Source organism: Apis laboriosa, unplaced genomic scaffold (assembly GCF_014066325.1).
Source record: "Apis laboriosa isolate Shangri-la unplaced genomic scaffold, ASM1406632v1 scaffold16_cov148, whole genome shotgun sequence".
Classification (NCBI taxonomy): Eukaryota; Metazoa; Arthropoda; class Insecta; order Hymenoptera; family Apidae; genus Apis; species Apis laboriosa.
The window spans coordinates 2,332,520-2,355,195 of record NW_025222129.1 but is presented as its reverse complement, the minus strand read 5'-3'; the positions used below and the strand labels follow the sequence as shown (position 1 = coordinate 2,355,195).

The following is a 22,676-nucleotide window of genomic DNA, read 5'->3' as shown; positions in this document are numbered from 1 at the left end:
AAAATTAATTTCGCAACAATTATCATTATTATAATAATAATAACATTAGAAATTGATTATATTATTAACACATAGTAATCAAACTTTTAAATATTTTTTATCATATTTTTATTCTAAAAAATTTATAGCGTAATTAGGTCATGATATTTTATATCATAAATATCACTTTAATTCCCAAGGATAAATTCCAGTACAAAATAAAAATTAATATTAGAATTGTAATTTATCAAAGTTAAATATACTCCACAGTCGAGATTGGAAAATCTAACAATAAGTATTTAACTGTACCGCTTTGTAATATAGTTTACTTTACGCAAATAAATTTTTACACAACACGAAAAGAAGAGGGTTATTTGTACCACTATATTATTCATAAAGAATGTAAAACAGAATTCTCACACATCATGTGACATTTTAATCTACACTCGTGACGCATGCGTTTCTCTACGGAAACAGCTCATGTGACAATAGCTTTCCACATGATTCATTACCTCCTGTTCATTGGAAAAGTTCTCAAGACTGATCGCCATTACGAATGCTATTAAAACTAGCATTGGAAATATTCTTCGATATATTTAACGAATCAGGAATACCAGATTTGCATAGATTTGCATAAAGAGTTAATGAAATAAAAGTTAATGAAAAAGAGAAAAACACGATCGATAACATTGCTTAATTTATGGCACTAAGCATATTTGCTTAGAACAGATGAAACAAATCGGTTTAAACAATTTCAAAACAATGAATTATCGATATCGATAATATTCGATCCAAAGATTGGCAAATATTGCCAATTCGACGAGTAGCACAGGTGATAAATCGAACATCTTTATTTTATTATGTTAATGAAACAACATGATAATTATATGTTTCATCGAGGCACGTATATTAACTTAATTCATCTAAATAATCAAATGCTAAATAATTAATGGTTTTTATAATATCGAACATGTAAATTATAGCTTGTTCATGTTCATATTCTCTTTTATTTTTCTTCTTCTCTTCTTTACCTATCTATTATCCTTTCTTTTATCTATTAAAAAGAATTGAAATTATTGATTAAGAATTCTCGAAAATATTTTGCAAGTAAATATTATTTTAAAAATAATTATTTTTATTTTTAATATATATCCTTGAGAATCCTTGAGAATATATAATCCTTGAGAATAACTTTTAAAAATATTAATTATATATTTATAAAATTTATATAAAATTTAACTGAAATAAATCTTTTTTATTAAACCTTGTTATTAAACTTTACAAAACTTTTTTCAACTCCAATAAAAAATTAGTTCTTTTATCAATTCCTCTTTCTACTTTTCTTTTCTTATTATTCATTGTTCATTTATTAGAAAAATTTTATATTCGTCTCTTTCGTATCAATTTGACATTCAATTTAAATAAATTGGATTTAGCACACGTTTCTTAAACTTGTTCGTGCATTGCACGAATTCATGTTACAATCTTCCTCTCCTGCTTTTATCAATTCCTCTTTTTCCTTTCCTTTATCAATATCTTTTCCTTTTCTGCTTTATCAATTTCTCTTCTCTTTTATAATTCTTCTTTTTCATTTCTCTTTTAAGATTCTCTTTTCTTTTAACATTTTTCTTTTCTTTTCTTTTCTTTATTACCCTCCTCTTCCTCTTTCTCTTAATCATACTCTTTTTTCTTCCTTTTTTTCATGAACTTATACATCAACAATTCTATCTCATTTGAATTTAAAATAGATTTAAGATAGATTTGTTTTTTATTCTAATTGCTGAAATTTATCCGGTTTTCTTTCGTTAGTTTTTAATATTATATAATAATATTTTTTAATATATTTTTATAATATTTTTAATATTATATTATAATAATTTTTAATATTATATATTTTTTAATATTATAAAATAATATTTGGTTTTCAATCGCAATGCATTTTTACTTTTAAATCCACTTCTTCTTTAACAATATTTATAATGATATATAATAGATAACAGTAACAACTTTACAATTCAAGACAGTAATATGATGGACATTTTAATTTACATTTTAATTACATTCTGACAACAATGTTTTGTTCCTAGAAAATTGACGTTCATATTTAAATATAGCAATTTTCTGTGCATGTTAGTGGAAATCGCTTTCACGTGCCTTTCTATAAAAAGAATATTTATCACAATTAATCGCAGCGATACTCTTATAAAAATTCGACAATTTTTATCGCTTCAGAAGTGCGTTTCTCATTTATCAAAGATTTACACAGAGTTTCTTCAAATATCGAATTTCATTGAGATGAAATTTCAAAGTAAATTCCTTTTTTTTTTCTTTTGAAGGAGACAAAATTTATTTGTTAAATTTTATATCAACCCACACTTTTGTCCTCTTGTTTTTTGATTACACATAACACATCTTGCGTTATTAGTCATTCTATCGTTATCAATCATGTGCCTGAATAAAACGTTCGAGAGTAGCGAAGAAAGCAAGATAATTCGCTTGGTACCCTGGCTCGCGATATCGATATCCTCTGCAACGGCTGATAAACAATATTTATATCGGACTTCTCTTTTTGCCACTTATCATCATCACGCCGGTTCGTCATGAAAACTCGGCGGAAATCAAACGATTTCTATTCAAATCAACATTGTTGTTCCTCTTCTTCCTTGAAACGAAAAATTTTCATCTATGTTGTACATCGTTGTTATCGACATCCAGAATTATTAGACTTGAACTTTGTAATTAACACTGCTCGACGTAAAAACTTTATTTTCTTCTCTGTGACAACTGTGCCGTTAGTTAAGTTGTATAAGTTGTAATTGAGAATAGAGTTCGTTTCATAGAAGGTACAGAACAGAAACGATTAATTAAATACTACTCTTTTTTACGCGTTCTTCAATTCTTCTTATCGCTTGCCTTGTATTTTTATCCTCTGTCGGATTTTGTTTCCTATTTCTTTACACACTTAGTAAATCTCTTACTATCGTTATAATTATTTTTTTTACGAGCAATCATTCGATAATAATGTTTCTTGAATTTTTGCATATAATACAGGTCTTCAAGAATTATAGACAAGATTAACAATTAACCGCAGATACTGTCTATATATATAATAATAATATTAAAGATACTTATTTCAATACTTGCTCTTCAATTTCTAATTGTATCGTGTATCGATTCATTCTTTTCTTTTTTCACGCAATTTCTTAATGCCTTTTTTTTTTTTCTTTACTACCTTTCACTTTTCTAGATCAACTTTCTGAACTTTATCTTCTTTAACATAGAGCCAATTATCTAATTAATATCGATCTTATTTCATTTCGAATTATACTTTTTTCTTTCGGATCTTGTACGTATCCGAATTTGTTTTAAAAAAATAAAAGAAAATTTAAAATATTTTCCTTTCTATAAATTGTACACTTTTCGAATCTTACTTCCAAAGAATTCATTTATTCCTCTTAACTCAAATCTATCGAGTCAATATTTAAACTTGAATCTTAAAAAAAAAGTTGCGTCACCAGCAAACAACAATAGAATTTCTGTTCCTATCGATCGTATCATTTTTAGAAGTCGTTGATGATTCATTCATCAGGTCACGAGAGTATTTTGTCAAGTCTTATCGAATCTCGTGACTCGTGCTCGACACTGTCCAGAAAGTGAAATGGTTTCCACCCATTGTTACACTTATAATAAGTAACTAATTATTTATTAGAAACGTTAGAAACGAAGAACGTCTTATCGATGTATTATACAATCTGTGCAAAGAGTAACAGAAAAGAAGAATCGAAAACATAATTTTTTGTAACGATCGTATCGTTACTACTCGATTAAATCTTTTAAAATTAAAAATATAAAAATAAAATTAAATCGAAAGGAACGTCTATATCTATATCTGTGATCTTAAAATATAGACATTATTCTCTTCGTGAATGGATTCTTGTCTCGAGTCAAATAGACACTGCTTATCTGATCGATTATAAATTTTAATCTCTGTACAATTTTATATAAAGTTTCCTCAATTTCCAGAAAGATCTAAACAGCATTAAATGATTTAGAAATCCTTGTATAATCGATTCTTGTAAATCACCGGTTTAAAATAGCACGAGTCAACAAAAGCGATCATCCTTTGATTCGATCATTCGATTAAACATCGATCGAATTTATGTAATTGTGACGATTGATCTCGTTCAACACGCGTGCCACACACGTGAACTCGTGATTTCTAGATCACGATAAGTGTATCAGATACAATTGACCTATTTCTTCGGAAACATTTGAACAATCTGCATCGCGTCGTAACACGTACACATTCCGTTTCGCAGCACAACAACTTTCTTTTATAATATTTTTATTCCTCTTATCGATAGATAAGCACATACATACATAAGCACATTGCTATTTAATTTTATTTCGATTTAAACATTTGATTCGAAGATTTTTACCTTTTTTTTACTTATCGGATATAATTGACCTATTTCCTCGGAACAACTGAACAATCTCGTTGTAATACGCACACATTTCATTTCACAGTACAACAACTTTCTTTCTATAATATTTTTATTCCTCTTATCGATAGATACACATTAGCATCACAAGTACATTGATATTTAATTTTATTTCGATTCGAACATTTTTTCTTTTTATCTTTTGTGTAGGGATTTGTACTTTGGAAAATTCATAGAATTTTTAAAATTCAATCCTCTTGTTCGGCTCGATCATCGTGATTATAATTGAAAATAATGGAAAATTTAATTAAATCTAGCTTATGTGAATATAAATAATATTAATCATAAGTTTACGTTACGTTTTATTAGTTTACAATCCCATCGATAGTTTCAAATTTCAAAGAATAGTATGTGAAAATGCAGATCGATCGATCATAGAGTAATTTCGATTCGGTCTATTATTTATAACTTTGATGTAAATCGAATGGCAATCGATCAATCGCCACTGTACTTTATTATTGTTCGAGTATTTTTCCGTTTTGTCGGGTAATCTATTCGACTAATGTCCCCATTTATCCTAACCTAAATGCAAGCCTTCTTTATTTTTCTTCGCTGATTTATCCAATTTATTCTGTGATCGATTTCGTCATTTTGTTGAATGAAAACAAGGATTTTTTTTATAAGGGAATTTTTATTAAGGAAATGTTGATTGGATATATATTCAATATTTTAATTGCCCTTTCCTGCATCAATTATCCTTCTCAAAGTTTTTGCTAAAAACTTCCATGTTTAATTTGTCAATAAGATATATTTGCCGGTGAAGTGAAAGGGATATAGATAAGATGAAGACTCGAAGGAAATGACACGACGATTCGCCTTGAAAAGTTGAATAATAATATCAAAACGATTCGTGAATCGCAAATAAGCTCTTGTAATAAGATATCTTGAGATATTTTGATTGATTAATCACGATGATTAGTCAAATCAGATTAATATTGAACATCTTAATATTTGTTATTTAAAAATTATTCGTTAAAATTCAACGTATGCTTTGTCATTCAATATTCGATTCGGTTAATTTTTCTTATGAATAGATACAACTCGTCCAACACTGGAATACCTTTTAAGTCAAGAAAGGAAGATCTGTTTGATCGGTAAACAAACAAGTCACGCATCGATATGCTTGATATATTTTCTCTTCATTATTTCTATACTTCTTTTTACAATTATGCAAATGATGTTAGACGTTTCGCGTCGTAGCAAAACATTGTGCTAATCCGTGAATTTGAATTACTAATCCATGATGCATTACCTTCTTTCATCGCAAGAAATTTCGATTCGCTCGTCATTCGAAAATTTTGTTTGTATTATATACGTCATTTGCGATTGATAAGCACGCAATCAGTGAAAAATATGTGGAACATCGAGTAAATTTCACCGGATAAATAGTAAAAAGTCACTGAATTCAACGTCGATTACTTTCTACAATCTTCTTTTATTTTTATATTTCATTCTCCATAATTACGAAGCGTTCGTGGAAAATGATGATCTCCATTTGGATAAACGGTGATTTCTCCTGACTTTATTAATTGGCAAATCTTCCGATCCGAAGATGTTTATCTGCAACATTAAAAGTGACAATGAACCGTTAGTGGAGGTTAATATAAAAAATAAATTAATATAAAAAATTATAAAAAGTAAATTTCTCGTAAAAAAAAAAGCCAGAATGCAATAGAAAGTTTGATATTTTTCTAACTTTGTAATAGAAATTTCGATAATATAAATTTGATTGAAAAATACGTAATCTATATCTATAATCTGCTAAATATTATCAATATCGTTGATAAGAATGCATCGATAATCCATTAACTGTAAAGATCTGTGACAAAGAAAACGTCGATTATTGGAATGTCAAGAAAATTCATCGTGTGCATAACGAGAAAAATTTTCAATAGAAAAGATCGCGTTAAAAAAAATCGCATCGTATCCCAGTGAAATGTATAATCTATCGATCCGAATCATCTGAGTTGACTCCTTCGAAGATTTGTGATAAACATGGATAGATTTATCTATCTTTCTTTTAATGTTTTGTAAAGTTTTGAAACGATGGTACTCCCAGCAAAATAAGCGAAATTAAATAAAACAAGACACAAGAGACGTAAGAAGCACATGACTTGAGTTTGATACGAGTAAACTCGTGACAGCAGGCCCGATAAACCACTGAGAATAATTTAATCGACCGCAACAACCGGCAAACGTGTTCAGTCCTTCGCCAACATGTCCAGGAACAGGAATTACCAGACATTTACGAACGAATGCGCGCCGTCCAGCGAGTAAGTACTTTACGAGAACATTCTCGATACACATTTCAAAAGGCAAAAAAAAAAAAAAAAAAAAAAAAAAAAAAAACAGGATAAATTTCGACGGTGGATAAATATGAGATCAACCTTGTATTTAGTCGGCCATGATCTAATCGGCCATTTTCCGCGCCTACCAGGTGAGTTGATCGATAACGCGTTGTAAAGTTCAGGGGCTCGTTTAATTACATATGTTCTACTATCTTTCTCGAAAATAACCAGTGGAAAAATTTGTAATGATCGATGGGTATCTTTGTAATTAACATTTGCCGGAATAAACGCTATATTTATTTTAAATATGTTGAATTAATCGAGTTTGATGAAATTTTAATAACCATAATTAGATATGTTGGTTTAATTTGAACTAAAAACACGAATTTGTAAAACATATATTAATAAAAATATTTTTCGTTTATATTGCGATTTATGTAATAATAATTTCGTAAACGAATTATCAAATTTCATCAATGCAATCGATTTTATCGGACATTTTGATATTTTGATTAATTTATAATAATGGAATTGTGATTTGAAGGAATGAATTTAAAAGATATCGAGAAAAAGATGTTGAATTTTGAATTGTTAATGTGTAGTTTGAATATTCGTTATACGCATAATTATTTGTAAAGAAAAAATTAGAAGTATTAATAATATGATTATTTGTCTGTTTATGAAAACGTCATACTTAGCGATTAGAATATTTGCATAATACGGATTATTCATTGAGGTTATCTTTCTATGTCTGATTTTATTATTTATTTTATAGTGTAGTGTATATACGAATCGTCATCATATACAAATAAGAAAAAAAAAAAAAATAAAACGAATATAATGATAAATATGTATTATAGGAAAAAAATTTGAAATACATTAAAATTTTATTCAAAAATATTTTTTATTTTGTTCATCCTATCTTTTATCATTAAAATTGTTCTTATTTTTGCAATTTTTTAATGATTCTGCCTCAAAATTTAAACTTTGTTTTTTAAAACTTGATAGTTAAATATTGTTTCTCGACCTTCTATTAAAAAAATTTTATCTCACGATAAGAGCAATTTTATAAAAACGTGACAAAATAGAATTTTTGCTTATTCGTTATATCATTTCGCACATTTAGTTATATATAAAAAGACATCAATATTGGAATTCACGAATAACAATCGTGACAGATTCAGTCACGAGTTGTATAACCATCTAGCGATATGCTCCTATTTTTTTCAGATAAACAAATGATCAAATCCTCGTGATTATTCTTATCGATTCGAATGTGATTGTGCTTTACATGTACTCCTAATTTAGAAAAAAATTGAGATTTATACTTATAACTTTTCCTATACGAAATTTAACATATCTTTTTTTTTCTTATTTCATATACATGTACGTTGTCAATCCTTTTTATACTCAGTCAATATTAACATGTTGCTTTTAGCAAATTGAAATTTCACGTTTAATTTCCATATTGTTATTAAGTAAAATTTGTAATTATAATTAAAATACTGATAGAATTCTTTCAAGTATTCAACAATTTTTCCTGAAGTATATTTTTTTTTTAATTATATTTTCTTTTCGATGCACATATTCCTAAATATTTTAGAATATTTTTTCCTATATTTCTTCTCTAGTAGTAAATTTAATTCAGTTAATTTTACTCTTATTTAATAGGTTGTAATTGATCCATATATAAAATTATTTTTTTTTTTAATGACTTTTTTTCATTACGAAATAAATTGGATTGAATTTCACTTTTTCGAGGCTTTTTCGTGAGTGCGCAGAAGCTATTTGAAGAACGCATGCGCGAGCGGACAAAATTCGCGCGTCTTTCTACTGCGCAAGTCAGAAGGGATTCGACCAATCGAAACGTCGATTACTTTTGCTTATATAAAGCTTTACCGGCGATTATCGTGAGTACATTTGCTTCGCGCGCGTCGTCCAAAGAGTAAACGTACATAGAATTAACTTATTTTTCATTGCTTCAGTCTTTATACACAAAAATTTTATTTTTCTTATTTGTATTCGTTGTGACTATCTTTCTTCATCTAATCCTAATTTTCGTCAAAGAATTTTCCTAAAAAAAATTCATGATAAAAAGAGAATAAGAAAACAAGGAAACAATTAAAACGTTCAGTGTATATGTATTGTCCATGGAAAAAAATACAAATGGGATTCTACAAAATAGGGTATATAATTGGAATTTCAAGAATTTCTTGAGAGAACGAAAGCTATTCCCAAAAACACTACGTGATCTTGTGAGACTTCGTTAGGGGTAACGAATACAAGTGATCTTGAGAAAGAAAGAAAGAAAGACGGAGATCAAAAAGAAAAACAAAGACGACAAGAAAACAAAAAGAGGAAGGAAGAAAAGAAAAAGGAAAAAGGCGATGATGTGCAAATTTTTTCTCATAATAAATATATAATTGTGATTAAAATAGAAACTGTGATATAACATTATAAATATTTTATTTTATTTTAATACTGTCTCGTTTTGGAAAAACGGCAGCAAAAGATTCATAAAACGAACACTATGGCACTAACACTAAAGTAAGTATATTTATATTATACATACTTTACATATATGTACTGTACTGTGCCATATTTGTTTTCTATTTCTTATTGTACTTCCTTTTCTCCTGATATTATGATCACGAAGTATCATATAAAAGATGAACACTTTATTTTGATAAGAAATAATCATTATTTTCGAATAATTGTTTTTTTTCATTTACTGTATTTTAATTATAATATATAATTTTAATTATAATATATAATAATTATAATAATTTTTTTTTATTGATTTTTATTGATAAAATCAATTATAAAATCAATTATAAATTAATTATAAATTCGTTTGAATTTAGTCAAAGTTAGTTGTTTCATTGAATCAATCATTTATATAATTCTCACTCTTTTCTTTTTTTTTTATATTGATATAATTTCTGTAATTAACATAAAAATAAAATTATTTATAATCATAACTCATCAACTGTAATTTTTATTACAGATTCTGAAATTAAAATAATAATTTCACTTTTGAAATTGAATTTCATTTTATAATTTTCGCAATATTTTTATATTTTTAACCCGTCAAGACAATTGTTAAAACAATTGATAAATGATGAAATTTCATTTCTTTAATAGCATAATCCACATGAATTAAATTCTCGAATGCATCGTGTAAATATCCATTTTTGGTAGATTAATAATTATCTCTATGAATCACACTCAATAATTTTCTGATTGAATTCAAACAGCAGAATTTTCGTGCTCGACACGCTACGAATAGATAACAATTGAGCCTATTTACCATTGTAACATGATTAACTTATTAATATGCGCTGTCAAGTAATGTCATTAATGAATAACCAGATGACGATTAAAATTCGATACATGTTTCGCATCAAAGAAATAGTCTTTCAACAATATTCCTTTTATTATTGTAATTAAAACATTTTTTTAACAATACGTTTTTTAATTATCAGATCAATGTTTTTAATCTCGTTTGTGTTCGTTTCGTATCATCGGTCGTAAATCTTAATTTACTATATAACGTATCTAAGATAAGATTATAATAAAAACTAGGTAATTTTCGAATATTTTTTGCAAAATTTGTTTATACCTTATGACCGTTCAATCCAGAAAATATTTAACGACACCAATTCAACAGTTTGATCGATAATCTTATTGTATGAATACTTTTAACGTATATTCAAGATTTGAATCTCGATACAAAAAAATAAACGCTATATATTTCTCTCATCATTTTCAAGGATCAAGCACTTAAACAATTTTAAAATATCTTATAATTAAGATAAATAATAAATATAATAATATAAATATAATAATAAGTAATAAATACACATCTTGTTTGTATTTCGATAAATATAAATGAAATGCAAATCAGAGGCAACTGATTAATTGCAGCAAATGTTCAATAAATACTAATAATTCGTGTAATTATTGAAAACTTCAACATTGTGTAACATTGTATTATTAAAAATGCAACCATATTCTATTCATATTAATTATCTTCATTTATAAATACCACTAATCACAATCTTAATTATATTCTAACACAAATACAATTTCCAGTTGTGGTGCGTTACTCCCTTATTGTTTTCCATGGATGAAAACACATGATGCAACTAAACTATTATTACTCATCGATCAGGGACAATTGTTCGATGTGTGCTCGAATGGTGTACACATTGTACACTTGAACCCTTTCGTGTAAAGCATGGACAGAAATAATTTCATCCAAGTGTGCCAAAATTCGCGAGTCTTCGACTAAGTGAACGGCGAGAGAAACGTTTTAAATTTTGATGTTTATCTTTAAAAATTTTATACAAGATATATAAACATGTACTTTATGTGTATTTTATTCATTATTATTATAATTTTTTTTTATGAAAAAAATACATAGATCGGTGGTAAACAAAAATTAAGATCGAATTCGATGATGTGTTTAAACTCTTTTTTTCTTTCTGTAATTTTTATCGTTCTTTTCTTACGCGCGGTTATTTCTGATTCGTTGCAAATCTCAACAATACAGGTTAAGGATGTTGAATCGTAAAAAAGTATTCTTGGTACATTTCTACACACATTATATTTATTACACTGTTTCATAGTCGGTCTTTGCAAAAATAAACATGCAGATTATGCCCGAGTAGATAGCAAACATTCTATCCAACTGTGTTTTATTAATAACAAATCTGCATGTGAAAGCAATCTCATTAGCGATATTTATCATTTCCATGTATTTATCATTTCACTATTCACATTTACTGGAGCCGAGTTTACTATGTTTGATAAATGATGCCTGTTTTCAATAAATATACATATCGTTTCAATAAATGTTTGATGTTGTTTTAAAAAAATTGTGGGACAAAAAAATAATTTACATGCAAAATTTAATACGCAGTAAAATAATTCTCATTTTTTACGTCGTTAAATTAAAAATCAATATAGATATATTTCCAATAGTTTTAGATAATGTCTTCAAGTTATATTTTATCTATAACGATTTCAGTATTATTGTTAAATATTTTTTTTTCGAAAATATTAATTTATTTGCAAAATTGAATAAATATATAGTTAATCTAACGTGTAAAAATATTATAATTTATTTTAATATTTTGCATAAATACAAATTTTTAGCAGAATCCATAAGTTTGCGATAAATAAATATTCTTATCAATGGTTTCATTAATATGAAAGATATTTAACAGCTGCAGTCAGATAAAAAATGCAATTTCGATCGATAACAAAAGGAAAAATTTGCAGAATCTTTGCAGTTTTAAAATTTATATATATACTCGATGTATACTCGACGTATACTCGACGAAGACACTAGCATATTTTATTTTTCTAAACATTCTTCATTATTTTTAAAATTAACTCGTTTATCGAACATCGCGTTCATGTTTATTCGTAATCTATTTCAAACATACTTCCTACAATTATCATCTTTTTTCAATTTTCTAAAAATGTATAAACAAAGAAGATTCATTCCTTCTTAACTGTAGCAGCGCGTGCCGCTTGTAGCGTTACGAACTTCTCTTTGTTAATTCTGTCATTCTTTCGATTTAATGGTCATAATTACATCGACCTACGTCTTAGTTCATGAACCGCAAAAAATTTTAATATCGCTTTTAAATCATTAAACGATCATATTTCATTATCAAATATTCGTTATTTGAAATCATTTTATATTATGTTTGTTTTCTTTTAAACATATTACTTTCATTTTAAATTAATAATAATTAAATAATAACTAATATATATAATAACTATATATTTAAATAATATTAATCTCGAAAGAAATGTATCAAATTATCCTATTTTTATTGTTAAATTACAAAATGTTTGTACAAATAATTAATAAATCGATTTCTATTTGAAAAATGGGATTTTAGGTCAAACTTTATTTTCGTAACACGTAAAATTAGTGCCAAATTTTCAAGTTTTCTCAAGTATTACTATTACACATGTATCTCGTATGTGATAATAAGGATTCATTAATGCAGAAAAAATAAATGTTAAAACAAATATTATTTCTATCTATTTTATTTTAAAAAAAAATGATTTTCAAGTAAATATTTACATGTCGTCTCTCTCATCCCTTATCTGTATCGGATAAAAATAATTATCTCATAGTCTGTAGATAAATAACCAGAGAGGATACAAAACATTGCTTTGTGTTTTCAGTTGTCTTATATCATATAGAATAATGCGTGTGCATGTCACCACATATTTGATTTTTGCGATATAAATAAATTAAAATTTTTTAGTCTATATTACCACGTAAATTTTGCATGATCTCTCATTACATGTAAATCTTTAATAATTTGAATATTGATTAATAAAAGATTAATTATTTTGTTGCAGGAAAGATTTAAATTTAGAAGATGGAAAACCTGTACTGGCAGGACATAGTGCAAACACTAATCCAGAAAATGGTCATTCTGTTCATGGAAGTGCTGTCAGACAGGTTCTGGCAGCGGTAGTGGCACAACTTGGAACTCTGAACACTGGTATGGCTTTTGGTTTTTCTGCCATTGCTGTCCCACAACTACAAGAACCAAATAGTAGCATTCCTATTGGCAAAGGATCATCCGAGGAATCATGGATTGGTAAATTAATATTATTTAAAACGTATAAGACTCTGTCATGATCACGATGATAATAAATTATATTTTCCTTATAGCAAGTATGTCTTCTATTGGAACTCCTATTGGATGTTTAATATCTGGATATATGATGGACGTACTTGGAAGAAAACGATCTCTTATTATCACGGAGATTCCAGCATTGCTTGGATGGATATTAATTGCATGTGCGACCGACATTCGTGTGATATATGCTGGAAGATTCTTTGTAGGACTTGGATCAGGCATGGTGGGTGCTCCAGCGCGTGTTTATACAGGAGAAGTGACTCAACCTCATCTACGGGGAATGTTGACCGCTTTTGCAAGTATTGGAGTCAGCACTGGTGTTATGATCGAATATTTTTTGGGAAGCGTACTTACGTGGAACGTCTGTGCAGCTATTAGTGGAATTTTACCTCTTGCTGCTCTTTTGTTAATGTTTTTCTTCCCTGAAACACCTTCGTATCTTATATCTCGTAGTAGACCTGAAAAGGCACGAGAGGCGTTACAACAAGTTCGTGGTAGTACGTATAATATTAATCAGGAAATGGAAACACTTATTAATTTTTCGAATGAGCGCGATGTTAAGCGTCCGAAAGGATTTCGAGAAATAATTAGAGCTCTTTTAAAACCGAATGCCATTAAACCTTTCACTCTATTGTTTTTATATTTTTTAATATACCAATGGTCAGGTACAAATGTAATAACCTTTTATGCCGTTGAAATTTTTAATGATTCAGGAGCAACAATAAACAAGTACTTAGCTGCAGTAATTCTCGGGATTATAAGATTAGTATCAACTATTGCTGCTTGTATCCTATGTAGAAAGAGTGGACGAAGACCTCTCACAATGATTTCGTCCGTCGGCTGTGGACTTTCTATGGTAGGATTAGGTGGATATATGTGGTTAAAAAGCTATTGGACTGCAAATAATCTTCCATTTGTTGCTACTTGGATACCTGTTTTATGTATATTTTCATATACTATTGCTTGCACTCTTGGTTTCCTTGTTATTCCTTGGATAATGATAGGCGAGGTATATCCAGTGCAAGTACGTGGTATTATTGGTGGTTTAACCACAATGGCAGCCCATTTTTTTATCTTTACAGTAGTTAAAACATATCCATATTTAACTAGTATACTTACTACGCATGGTACTTTTATTTTCTATGGTTGTATATCTTTATTCGGAACGATATATTTTTATTTATGTCTTCCCGAAACTAAAGATAAAACACTTCAAGAAATAGAAGATTACTTTTCCGGTAGGAACAATAATTTAAGAACTAGAAATATAGATAATCATAAACCAAAGGTGTTACAAGTGAAAAAGGGTCAGATTTTGCCTTGAATTATTTATATAAATAATATTTTAATAGACGTAAATTAATAATTTATCGTCTTCCATCAACAAAACAAAGATAAAAAATTACATGGCTAAGTTTTATTATTAATCAAAATTAATTCATATTATTATTAAAGACTTGTTTCTAATTTAATTTAAGAAAAAAAAATGAAACAATAGTATTCTATACTTATTTTAGGATATTGGAGATGATAACGTGATTAAAATTCCAAAAATCTATTAAATTATATAAAAATTACAATTATCACAGATATTTTATTTCTTATTTATAAGTAAGACAATTTTCAATGATATCTATTTATTAATTAAATATTCAAATAATTTAAATATAATATTTTTTTTTTATAAGATGGTAGCAATATAGATATATTTTTATAAAAGAATCAAATATATTTGTAAAGAAAAAAAAAATATACTTTACGGATATTTCAATACGCACATAAGAAAACGAAAAAGGTGCTATTTATTATTATAGTATTACAATATGTATATATATATATGTGATAAAAAGATAAAATGTAATTAACTAGACTTATAAGTGATATTTGTAAAAAAAATCATAGTCTGACAATGTACGCGTTTCAACAATGCAAACTACTCTATAAATTAAACATTTTTAATATATTTACTATGTATCTCAGGATTTTTTAATTTTTCCTTTCTAATCTTAATTGCTACTTTGTTATTATGAAAAAATAAGTTTTTAATTTTTAAATATTTAAATGTTTTTTTAGACTTATATGTATATAATGAAGAAAATTAAAATATAATGAAAAAAATCAAAATATAATTTATTTCTATATATTTATTAATTATTTATTTTTTATATACATGTATATTACTTAATCAAGTAATTTTGATAAACGTATTTTATTACGTTTTTTTCTTATATATTCTTTTTTTTCTTCTATAAATTGCTTGATTATATTTGGAGATAATATTTCACCTCTATATGTTATGGGCAATATTTCTTTATCCAAAATAGCAAGTCTTTCTTCAACATATTTCTTAGGATCAAAGTTTTGTGCCTGTTTAATTTGAGCAACTAATTCTGCTTGAAATAATTTTTCCTTCAATATATTACGATTTGCTCTAATCTTTGCCCATTTAAACTTCATTTTTTTGCGCAGTTTCTTTCTTTTGTGTTTTTTCATTTTTTTCTTTCTAATTACTATCATACGTATAGCTAATTTTTCTAAGATATTTTCTGTTGGTGGAAGCTGGAAAGATATATCTATTAATGGTAAATCCTGTTTAATAGATTGGTTTATTAAAGGTTCTTCCATTGATGGTATATATTTAGATAAAGGCATTTCATCTTTTTTAATATTATTTCTTGAATTTTTAAAATCTATATTAAGCGTTTTTGGTATAAATTTAATATTTGGAGATATTATATTTAAAGTATTTGTAGAAAAATTAGGAAGAGATATTGTATTATTATATTCTTTTAACAAATATGAAGAATAATATCTTACGATAATGTTACCTAAAATAGTAAAAATCAATAAATAATAACGATAATAATATTTTTTATAATATTTAAAAATTATATTAGGTTATGTTTAATATCGAATTAGAAATAATATAATTTACATACTTTTTGTGTTTATAGTTATTTGTCGAAATGCTGCACATAGTTTGTTAATAGCCATTGTAATTATTTTTTACATACATGTACATTTACAATAATGTACTTAAAATAATATGTAAAATACAATATATCAAACTCAAAACATCGATCGAATGAAACTATAACCTATTTAATAGAAAAACATGGCGCCATATAACAATGTATCAATACACGTATAATAAATAATTTTAAATATAAGTAGACTTTAGGTATAAAAAAATTATATATAATATATAATAGAATTGATAAGGCTTATGAGATTTTAAATTTCGTTTATTGAAAATCATTAATTTATTTAAACAATATATATATCTTAATAAGATATTTTATATTGGTGTATAATATAAACATATATGTATAATACTTTAATCCATTCGCGTTTTAAGAGTCTTGACTGTAATTTTATCTTTTTCTCTGTAATTAAAAGTTAATGATTAATATCCTATATTGTATATGTATATGTATATGTATATATATATATATATATATATATATATATATATATATATATATATATATATACACATATGTATATATATACATATAAAGAAAAAATAAAGATCAAACTAACATTACATAAACAATAGCACCCCAACCAGATATTGCATCTCTATCACATGCATTTACTAATGCCTGACTAATTGTTTCAAAAAGATCATCTGGTTCCATATCTGGTTCATAAAGTGATTCACACATTCCATATAGTTGTTCAGTACATGTTCCACCAACCACAAAATCATTTGATGGACTTATACATCCTATTAAATCCATATTACAAATAAATGGTTCATAAGTATTAGGATTTAACCCAGCAATGATAGGTTCTACAAAATAAGGTCCAAATCTTCTTTCATATAATAAATTTGACACCATTGATGCAAATGCTTTAGGATGTATTTTTCTATTTTCTTTAAGTTCATAGAGATTTAATCTAAATCTTAATTTTTCCATTACAGTTTGAGTATCAGTAGCAAGACCAGGAAGGCTAAGATATAAATGGGATCCCATTTCAAATATCTTTTGAAAATCACATGTTATGGTTTGTGCTTGTATACCAAATCTACGATCAGCAGCTATTGCCACACAATTCTTGCCTTTCATTGCTATAATAGCTCCACCATTATAAGCTAAAATACTCTAAAAAAATTGCAAACAATCAAAATTATAAGAATTAATTAATAAAAATATTTTACTTTATCTAATTAAATTTCTTTTAATTAATTCAAAAATTCGTTGATATATAATTAAAAAATTTTCATTAATAATAGTTATATTTTTTTAACATAATTTGTAAAACGTGCAATGTCATTAATGTATTTGACAGTAACATAACCTCTTTTTCACTTTATATTGTTGTTTAAAATATTTGAATTTTACATTTTAAAATTTGAAATATTTGTAGAAATATGACAAAATAATTATTATTTAATATAATAAATATTTACCATTTTTAAAGAGTTTTGAAAAATTTACCAATATCAATTAAATTCTACCGCACTTTAAAGTATATTACAAAACGCAAGTTGTAAGTCATGAAATACATAATGTATAGAAATTCGATTTCTTCTTTTATTATATATTAAATATAAATTCATATAACTGAAGACATTATATTAATATTTTTCTTATAAGTAAAGATAATAAATAACATATAATATTTCTATTTAGATGAATTATTATGATTATTATTTTTAATATAATATAATTTTTTAATATTATATAGTTAAAAAATGAGCACAAAAATTAATAAGATCTTGAATTTTTTATCATTTTGAAGTTTTACTAATCTTTTTGAATCATTTTGCATTCAAATATATTTATATAATATTTTTAATATAGAAAAAAATCAATTTATTTAAATAAAGTAAATACAGTATAGATACTATTAAAATTTATTATTTATGTAAGAATAACATAGTATATTTTGTACTGAGAGTAGAGTTTCTAGATAGCCTATTCCATCATCCCCTCCAAAATCTTAGAAAGTCAAGAGCAAAGGGGAAAAACATGGCTTTGCAATGTTATTGAGAAATTTGAGGCAGTTTCATGATCCGCATTTAATTCGTTATCTATTATAAAAAAAAAGTTTATATTTTTTGTGAATTCGAAGTCTTTTTTTAAATAAACGTTTTATAAAAGTGATAGTTAAAGTGAAAACGAAAGGTGGAAAACGAACAAAAAAAAGAGAAAGAGAGGGAAAGACAGAGAAAGAGAAAAATGTGTTCGATCAAGACGAGTCATTGTAAATGTCATGCATTTTGCAACTGGGAATGATTTACGAATTACTGAAAAGAAGAGTTTTCGTAGAATTTATCTTGATAGGAATTAAAATTGATTGGCAATTGCATTTTGAAGAATACAGATCACTCTTTCTACGAATTTTTGGTTAGTGGTTTCGATGAAAACCATCTGGATACTAGCAGTCAGCTGTAGTTTGTAACACGCGTTTACACGTGCAGCTTATAATTTGTTCAATAATTAAGAAACGTATCATTTAAATTTAATCAAAATAAAATGTAATAAGATGCAATCGCGACAAAAAATGATTGTTTTTGGTTCACATTTTACGATGATTTACGAATGGTTTATATCTTTTCATATAAATGTACAAGCGCTATTTTAAGTGCTGATCAACTCGATCTACTTGCTCTAGAATAGTATTCTAAGAAATAATTTTTTCATTGTGTATGATGTTAGATTGAATAAAAGAAATTTTAAGATGTCCATGAAATAAATATGTATCCGCGATGTATTTTACTTTTATGTTATTTTTAAACCACTGATATACAAAACACTTGGACTTAATCTTATAATTTCAGTCTTTGTCTATAGTTTTAAGATTATTTTTGGAATATATTTTAGGTTCTTGGCTTTAATATTTTTTAATTCCTTAACTTGTATTTGAGATGTAAATTTATCTATTGTATAAATTTTGCATTATATTTTCTATCATTGCAAGATTATAATTGAAGGTATTGTTTTTTTTGTAGGTTTACAGATTTGATAATTATATTATAGAATTTGTATACTTAACTCTTTGGTGTTGTAAGTCTGTAGTATTCTGTTGATCTTATAAAAGAATGTCACTAAAGCCTAAACGTGTTGATTTTACTCAAACATGGGAAGCATTACAAGAAACTGTAAAGTGTGTAATAACATTATCATATGTTCCACGTGCAACATGGTATGATAGGTTCAGGTACTTTATGATATCTTTTGATTATTTTCAATTATTTTCATATTATATAAAATATTGCATATTTTTGCATATATATCTTTTTTTATTTCAGTGATGTGTATTCATTATGTGTGGCATATCCAGAACCACTTGCCGATCAATTATATTGTGAGACAAAAAGATTTCTAGACAATCATGTCTTCCAATTATTAACAAAGGTTCGTGCCCAAGGTGAATCTAGCTTATTGCAGGCATATCATCAAGCCTGGACAGAATATTCACAAGGCATTAATTATTTGCATCGCTTGTACTTATATTTGAATCAACAACATATTAAAAAACAAAAGCTTTCGGAGGCAGAACTGATTTATGGCATGTCTTCCGCTACGGTCGTTGATTGCCAAGAACAAATGGAAATAGGAGAATTAGGTTTAGATATTTGGAAAACAAGAATGATCACACCATTAAGAAAGCAACTTGTGTCTCTACTCTTAGAAAATATTCATGCAGATAGAGTTGGTACATCGCCTACAGCAAGTACAGAAGTTATTTGTGGTGTGATACAGAGTTTTGTTCGAGTTGAAGAATATAAGATGAAAGGACAAGTAGATGTAATGATTTTTGTTATATTATTTCATTTTTTTTAATATGCACATGTTTTGCAAAACTATTTTATATAGTGTATTTTCTTTTAGATGTATCAAGAAATTTTTGAAACACCTTTTCTTGAGGCTAGTGGAGAATTTTATATGAGAGAAGCAGCCGAATTACTTCAAAAATCGGATGTAACGCATTATATGGAACGAGTAACGTGGCGACTCATTCAAGAGGAACTTCGTGCTCATAAGTTTCTTCACACAAGTTCTGTGCCTAAAGTATGCTTTTACTTTAACATACATATATCAAGTTAATTGTATACATATATATATTAAGTTAAAATAGTCGATTGTTTAACAGTGATATATTGTAGGTGAGACAATGTTGTGAAGAAAAAATGATTGCTACGCACGTAGCGTGGCTTCATTCAGAAGGAAAAAATATGATAGATAATGAACGGAAAAGGGACTTAATTCTTCTTTATCCATTGTTAAGGCCGTTACCTTCAGGTTTGGCAGTACTTGTACAAAAATTTACTCAACACATCACTCAACAAGGATTACAAGCAATTGGTTCTTTACAAGGAGAAAATGTAAGATACGTATAGATAATCAAATAATTATATTTTGCGCAATATTACTTTATCATTTATTTAATATGTAATATAGATACACACACAGTTTGTGGAAACTATGCTGGATGTACATCGTAAATATTCGGAATTGATTAAAGATGTGTTCAGAGGTGATCAAGCTTTTGTAACTGCTCTTGATAAAGCTTGTTCAATTGTTGTGAATCATAGGCCTGTTCCACGGCAACCAGCTAGAGCACCTGAACTAGTAAGTATCTTAAATTGTTATATTCTAGTGCAGTTTATTCACTTTTTATTCCATGTCTAATATTTTAATTTAGCTTGCTAAGTACTGCGATTCTCTGCTAAAAAAATCTGCCAAGGCTGCATCAGAGGGAGAAGTAGAAGAAAAACTAGCACAGTGTATTACTGTGTTTAAATATGTTGATGATAAGGATGTTTTTCAGAAATTTTATGCACGAATGTTGGCAAAGAGATTAATACATCAACAATCGCAATCAATGGATGCCGAAGAATCAATGATTGATCGTTTAAAACAAGCTTGTGGTTATGAGTTCACGAATAAATTACATCGGATGTTCACCGATATGTCGGTTTCAGCCGACTTAAATGCCAAGTTTACAACAAGCTTACGAGAAGGGGACAGAGAAAATCAATTAGGCATCGGTTTTGTAGTATATGTGTTACAAGCAGGTGCTTGGCCATTAGGTTTACCACCATCTTCAGGACCATTCGATATTCCTCAACAATTAGAAAAGTCTATACAGGCATTCGAAACTTTTTATCACGCGCAATTTAACGGACGGAAACTTACTTGGTTACATCACCTTTGTCAAGGCGAACTCAAGTTCAATTATTTAAAAAAACCTTATTTGGTAACTGTACAAACATACCAAATGGCATTGTTACTTCTTTTCGAACATTGTGATTCGATACAATGCAGAGAAGCTGCCGCATCATTACGCTTATCACATGATCAATTAGTTAAACACGCAACCAGTTTGGTTGATTGTAAAATTTTAAAAAAATCAACAGATGGAGAATTGGAGGAAGATACAATTTTGTCGCTCAATTTCGATTATTATAATAAAAGAACGAAATTTCGTATAACTGGTACATTACAACGGGATGTGCCGCACGAATGTCATGATGTTGAAACTACTCATCGCAGTGTTGACGATGACCGAAAATTGTACCTGCAAGCAGCTATAGTTCGTATTATGAAGAGTCGTAAGGTTTTGAGACATAATCAACTTGTACAAGAGGTGAGATTTTATTTTAACATAAATACGTGCGAATTAAGTTAAACAATTCAATTGAATGTAATAATATTTTTCCAGGTACTAAGTCAATCTAAGGTTACATTTGCACCATCAATCAGCATGATCAAAAAATGCATCGAAGCTCTTATAGATAAACAATATATTGAACGTACGCCAAATAATGCAGATGAGTATTCGTACGTCGCATGATTTTATCGTACCACCTGACACAATCATTAATTTATTTTATTCAGGGTGCTTTATGATCATTCATGATATCATACTTTTGGTAATATTTTAATAAGATGATTAAATACTCAAAATTTTATTATTGATTAAATACATTTCTTTAATTGGAAAAAATGATACTTTTATCGATAATAATATTTAAATCAAATCTCTCGTTTGAAAGATCAAAGAAAGCATCCTGAATTGCTTTCTTGCTCCTAAATTGACCGATTAATAACTTAGTTGATTCAATGACTTGTAATATATGTGCACGGAATAAAGATGATGTTACTATTTTATGCTGGGACAGTTTCATTAGTTTCCCAAGAGTAAAAATTTAATTTCTGATTTTATTATAATATTATATTATTATAACTACTCGAGATTCATTGAATCCATAT

The 22,676-nt window shown here is 27.2% G+C and overlaps 4 protein-coding genes across 7 annotated transcripts; 2 read left to right on the top strand and 2 right to left on the bottom strand.

Moving 5' to 3' along the window:
* The first annotated feature begins 6,311 nt into the window (after positions 1-6,311).
* Positions 6,312-15,420, top strand: LOC122711094 (facilitated trehalose transporter Tret1-like). Of its 3 annotated transcripts, none has more exons than XM_043929526.1 (3): positions 6,312-6,754; positions 13,160-13,404; positions 13,479-15,420. In XM_043929526.1, the coding sequence occupies exons 1-3, from the start codon at positions 6,699-6,701 to the stop codon at positions 14,768-14,770; spliced, it is 1,593 nt and encodes a 530-aa protein (XP_043785461.1). In that variant the 5' UTR covers positions 6,312-6,698; the 3' UTR covers positions 14,771-15,420. The 3 variants fall into 3 exon arrangements, with proteins under 3 accessions (XP_043785461.1, XP_043785462.1, XP_043785463.1); XM_043929527.1 differs by lacking the exon at positions 6,312-6,754 and adding an exon at positions 8,690-9,316; XM_043929528.1 differs by lacking the exon at positions 6,312-6,754 and adding an exon at positions 13,021-13,075.
* A 160-nt stretch (positions 15,421-15,580) lies between these two features.
* LOC122711215 lies at positions 15,581-16,536 on the bottom strand. The gene is made up of 2 exons (XM_043929769.1): positions 16,386-16,536; positions 15,581-16,274 (listed from the first exon to the last, which is right to left on the bottom strand). Exons 1-2 carry the CDS (start codon positions 16,438-16,440, stop codon positions 15,628-15,630), a joined length of 702 nt encoding a protein of 233 aa, XP_043785704.1. The 5' UTR covers positions 16,441-16,536; the 3' UTR covers positions 15,581-15,627.
* Positions 16,537-16,673: 137 nt separating this feature from the next.
* Positions 16,674-17,977, bottom strand: LOC122711132 (proteasome subunit beta type-3). Its single transcript, XM_043929605.1, has 3 exons — positions 17,864-17,977; positions 16,990-17,555; positions 16,674-16,832 (listed from the first exon to the last, which is right to left on the bottom strand). The coding sequence occupies exons 1-3, from the start codon at positions 17,864-17,866 to the stop codon at positions 16,784-16,786; spliced, it is 618 nt and encodes a 205-aa protein (XP_043785540.1). The 5' UTR covers positions 17,867-17,977; the 3' UTR covers positions 16,674-16,783.
* Positions 17,978-18,403: 426 nt separating this feature from the next.
* On the top strand, positions 18,404-22,574 carry LOC122711060 (cullin-2). 2 transcript variants are annotated; one of them, XM_043929457.1, is made up of 8 exons: positions 18,404-18,803; positions 19,409-19,617; positions 19,709-20,207; positions 20,292-20,471; positions 20,567-20,785; positions 20,862-21,032; positions 21,106-22,050; positions 22,126-22,574. In XM_043929457.1, the coding sequence occupies exons 2-8, from the start codon at positions 19,499-19,501 to the stop codon at positions 22,255-22,257; spliced, it is 2,265 nt and encodes a 754-aa protein (XP_043785392.1). In that variant the 5' UTR covers positions 18,404-18,803; positions 19,409-19,498; the 3' UTR covers positions 22,258-22,574. The 2 variants fall into 2 exon arrangements, with proteins under 2 accessions (XP_043785392.1, XP_043785393.1); XM_043929458.1 differs by lacking the exon at positions 18,404-18,803 and adding an exon at positions 18,831-19,001.
* The last annotated feature ends 102 nt before the right edge of the window (positions 22,575-22,676 follow it).

Bases quoted from the DNA above. Each gene is read 5' to 3' on its own strand.
- LOC122711132 (XM_043929605.1), bottom strand. The intron at 16,833-16,989 runs GTTAGTTTGATC...TTTTAATTACAG, and splicing joins GGTGCTATTGTTTATGTAAT to AGAAAAAGATAAAATTACAG.
- LOC122711094 (XM_043929526.1), top strand. From the start codon at position 6,699: ATGTCCAGGAACAGGAATTACCAGACATTTACGAACGAATGCGCGCCG. The intron at 6,755-13,159 runs GTAAGTACTTTA...ATTTTGTTGCAG, and splicing joins GAATGCGCGCCGTCCAGCGA to GAAAGATTTAAATTTAGAAG. The intron at 13,405-13,478 runs GTAAATTAATAT...TTTTCCTTATAG, and splicing joins ATCCGAGGAATCATGGATTG to CAAGTATGTCTTCTATTGGA.
- LOC122711215 (XM_043929769.1), bottom strand. From the start codon at position 16,440: ATGGCTATTAACAAACTATGTGCAGCATTTCGACAAATAACTATAAAC. The intron at 16,275-16,385 runs GTATGTAAATTA...TTACTATTTTAG, and splicing joins AATAACTATAAACACAAAAA to GTAACATTATCGTAAGATAT.
- LOC122711060 (XM_043929457.1), top strand. From the start codon at position 19,499: ATGTCACTAAAGCCTAAACGTGTTGATTTTACTCAAACATGGGAAGCA. The intron at 20,472-20,566 runs GTATGCTTTTAC...GATATATTGTAG, and splicing joins ACACAAGTTCTGTGCCTAAA to GTGAGACAATGTTGTGAAGA. The intron at 21,033-21,105 runs GTAAGTATCTTA...ATTTTAATTTAG, and splicing joins CAGCTAGAGCACCTGAACTA to CTTGCTAAGTACTGCGATTC.